This window comes from Odontomachus brunneus, unplaced genomic scaffold (genome assembly GCF_010583005.1).
Source record: "Odontomachus brunneus isolate Ranch 3 - 2012 unplaced genomic scaffold, Obru_v1 Obru_scaffold_210, whole genome shotgun sequence".
Classification (NCBI taxonomy): Eukaryota; Metazoa; Arthropoda; class Insecta; order Hymenoptera; family Formicidae; genus Odontomachus; species Odontomachus brunneus.
In genome coordinates this window covers 258,633-262,438 of record NW_022639660.1, presented here as the reverse complement: position 1 = coordinate 262,438, position 3,806 = coordinate 258,633, and the positions used below count along the sequence as shown (strand labels likewise).

At 42.4% G+C, this 3,806-nt stretch overlaps 1 protein-coding gene across 1 annotated transcript; it reads right to left on the bottom strand.

Moving 5' to 3' along the window:
- Positions 1-1,917: 1,917 nt before the first annotated feature.
- Positions 1,918-3,570, bottom strand: LOC116852277. The gene has a single exon (XM_032832473.1). It carries the CDS (start codon positions 3,568-3,570, stop codon positions 1,918-1,920), a length of 1,653 nt encoding a protein of 550 aa, XP_032688364.1.
- Positions 3,571-3,806: the final 236 nt, after the last annotated feature.

Genomic DNA, 3,806 nt, shown 5'->3' with positions numbered 1-3,806 from the left:
TATATATATAAGAATAAACAAATGATATCTTTACAAGGAAAAAATTAGTGTTTTTAAATGTAAAAACTGTTTAAATAAATATTTGCTTGTTTTAAAAGTAAATAAAATACAAGTAAATCATTTTATAAATCTGAATAACTTATTTTCTAATATTAAAAGTATTTTTTTATGTTTCAAATTAAAGTTTCTTTTATTATCAGAAAAAAATTTATTTAAATTTACAAAATAATTTATTTTACTTACTTTTAAAACATGTAAATATTTTTTAAATATACTTTCTACATACTTTTTAAAATATATATTTTAAAAGAATCTATTCCCTTCTTTTAAATAAATCATATGCTTTCGTATATGGATATACCATATGTACTGTTATGGAAATGGCGTAGTGCTTCCACGCAGGTAACCCACGGAGTCTTCTCGGGATCGGGCATGGTCGAGAAACGAGTGTTTCTCTTATTTAAATTCTTTTCTTGACTGGAAAGGCTAGACTCTTGAATCGACAGTCTACTGTAACGTCCGGATCTATTTTAGAACATTAATAATATATTATTATAGACCGGGAGGCCGACTTGTCTGATTTCAGATATCACTAGATATTTTATCCCTACGTTACTAGATGTAAGTACGTGCGCATATGCATATTCGCGAGCGTTAAAACATTATAATTAAAATGCCGAATGCTGCGTGCTGCTGGAGAGTCTCGAAATCGACGGATCGACCCAAAGAAACCGCTATCGCTCAGTGCGATAAGCCAACATAAACAGGAGCATGAAAACTGAATCCCAAACACCACTCAGGACACCGACGCGGTGACATCATGCAAAGGAATGAATCTCTTCCCTCGCCATAACTCCATGGACCAATCGGAGAACGACTCTCAGCGACAAAGCGACATATAAAAGCGCGCGCATTTGTAGAGAAGGCAATTATTTTCTTCTCATAGTTAATCTCTGGTAGCTTCGTGTACTTATTCAGCATATTATACTTAGTCGTAAAATCCGACTGTGTTGCAATTACTTTTGCCTACCCTTCATATTTCAAACGTTGCGAAATCAAATTCTGAATCGCGGGCCGCATCAACCCGCGTGGTATCGGAACATCCGAGGCCGAGCCAGGAGAACAAGCACCGCTGATTTTTCGCCAGATTCATCAATCGTTTCGCCAAGCTCCCGAGACCCAGGGTAAACTCGGTGAAAAGCAGAGTGACCCAAAAGCGGAGTCATCACTCTGTTGACTGTCCACGTAAGTCACTGATTTCACTACTTTCAAATTTCCCTATATAGTTATCTATCGTGGAAGTAACACTACTATGCTGCACAACACTTTATTGCGCTATTATACAAAAAACCGAAAACTAACGCAGCGGATAAAACAAACGTGACATCTTCGTCGAAGTGAGGCGAGAAAGTGTTGACGCGTGCGCACACCCTCCTCTGTAGCGCCACACACCGATCTGGCGGGAGCACTAAGCCTGTCGCGTGAATTCACGACCGGTCGCACCGAGCGACCGATAAGGCAGATCGCATCTAACAGAGCGCGGCATTTTGAAACAAACATACGAGGATGAAATGTACCCAACAACGCCGCCTCCCTTGAAAGAACATGCTTTCAATATAGGCGCTCGGTTTTCTCGAACGCGAGAGATAATTTGACGCAGATCGGATAAATCGGCGCGTAGTGCTTGATTAACCTAAAATAGCACTACCTAAGAGTCATACAATTAAACAGAGCGCTAGACATTAAATGAAGCGAGTAAAACCAAAAAAAAATGAAGAAGAGCGCATTGTAATGTAATAAGTGTCGAAGAGGTAACTTATACTAAATAGATACATAGTAGAGGATTTGAACGCAGAAATGAAACATAGTCTGCTCGAGCTACAAATGAATGATTGAAAGCTATAATCGAATTATAACTCACGCATCCAAAGGCAATATCGCTAGTTTAGACAAAGGCCTCGTCAGCAAACCCTTCGCGGTGCGTACATCTGCGGTTCGTGCGGCGCCGTCAGAACCGACATGAACCGCCTGAACGCGTCCTAACATCCAATGTAATGGGGCTAAGCCCTGTTGTTTCACGAGCACGAGTTGTTCGGGCTTCAGTTGCACGCCCTTACTGACCTTCCATTTAGTTCTTTCTTGCAAGGAATGGAGATACTCCTTACTCCACCTACGCCAAAAATGCTGCCGCATTTGTTCCACTCTTTGCCATCGCGTTAATCTATTCTCATTTACATCATGCAAATCTCGAGAAGGGAAACTATTCATAGTGGTACCAATCAGAAAGTGACCAGGGGTAAGGTAAGACAAATCGTTTGAGTCGGTGCTTAGTTGTGTAAGAGGTCGTGAATTCAAGATCGCTTCTATTTTGCAGAGCACGGTTTGCATTTCCTCAAATGTTAAATGACCTTTACCGACAATTCGATACATATGGTGTTTGGCTGATTTGACGGCAGCCTCCCACAAACCACCAAAATGCGGAGCGTTTGGTGGGATGAAATGCCAAGAAGTCTCTTGCTCACGGAGAAACTGCTTGACGTCGTTTTGCACTTGCTCACTATTTATGAAATCTCGAAATTCTTCAAGCTGTCTGCATGCACCAACGAAGGTGGTTCCATTATCCGAGTACATGCAGGCAGGCTTGCCTCTTCGTGAGATAAATCGACGAAATGCACTAAGAAAGGCATCCGATGTCAGGTCGCTGACTAGCTCGATGTGAACCGCCTTCGTAGCGAAGCATACAAAAATCGCAATGTATGCCTTATGATTACGCGCATTACGTCGCTTGCTCTCTCGTACTATTATGGGACCGGCGTAATCAACGCCGCAATGCGAGAATGGCCTAGAGATGGTAACGTGGCTAGAGGGTAACGAACCCATTACGGCCTCTGATTGTGACGGTCTAACCTTGAAACATATTACGCAAGTTCGAACGATCTTTCGCGTGGTCGAGCGCAACAATAACGGCCAGAATCGCTGTCTAACGGCAGCCATGGTGGCTTGCGCTCCGGCGTGCATATTACGGACGTGTTCATACTTTATTATGTGTTTAGTTAATTCGCGATCACGTGGTAATAGAACGGGATGACGAGCATCGAATTGCAAATTCGAGTTTTTTAATCTGCCACCCACTCTTATTAACGCGTTTTTATCTAGGAAGGGCGATAGAGAAAGTAATCTACTAGCTGTGTTGATAGGGTTGCCCATGCTTAAATCCCTATATTCCTCAGGAAATGTGCGTCTTTGGACCACCTTGCAAATCACTCTTGAAGCTAAGAACATTTCTTCGTGAGAAATGAAAACTGTCGGCGTTGTAGGACGGTATATCTTTCGAAATCTAAGGCAATAAGCTACGATGCGATACACCTTGGTCAAGCTGGAGTATCTATCCAACAACTCGTCGACGACGACTAAATACGGTACAACTAAATACGGCAACTGCGAGAGAAGATACTCGTTTCTCCGGAAGATCGTTATCAGAGCGAATGAAGTTACTACTTGGCCAGTGCTCTTCGTCAAATTGCAGAAATGTTGGCCCATGCCACCACAACTTCGAGATCTCCAGTTCATTAGGCTCGAGCCCTCGCGATAGGATGTCGGCAGGATTGTCGTGAGACGAAACGTGCCGCCAATCTTTCAATTCCGTCAAGCGTTGTATTTCTCCCACATGGTTGGCTACGAAAACCGTCCATTTTCTTGAAGGTGACGTTATCCAGTTCAAAGTAATTGTGGAATCCGACCAAAGGAATATCCGAATTTGGGATACGTCGAAAGATGTTCCTACTTTATCTATCAATCGCGCCAAC

What these genes read in the sequence shown, in the direction of transcription:
- LOC116852277 (XM_032832473.1), bottom strand. Translation starts at nt 3,570, where the DNA reads ATGAACTGGAGATCTCGAAGTTGTGGTGGCATGGGCCAACATTTCTGC.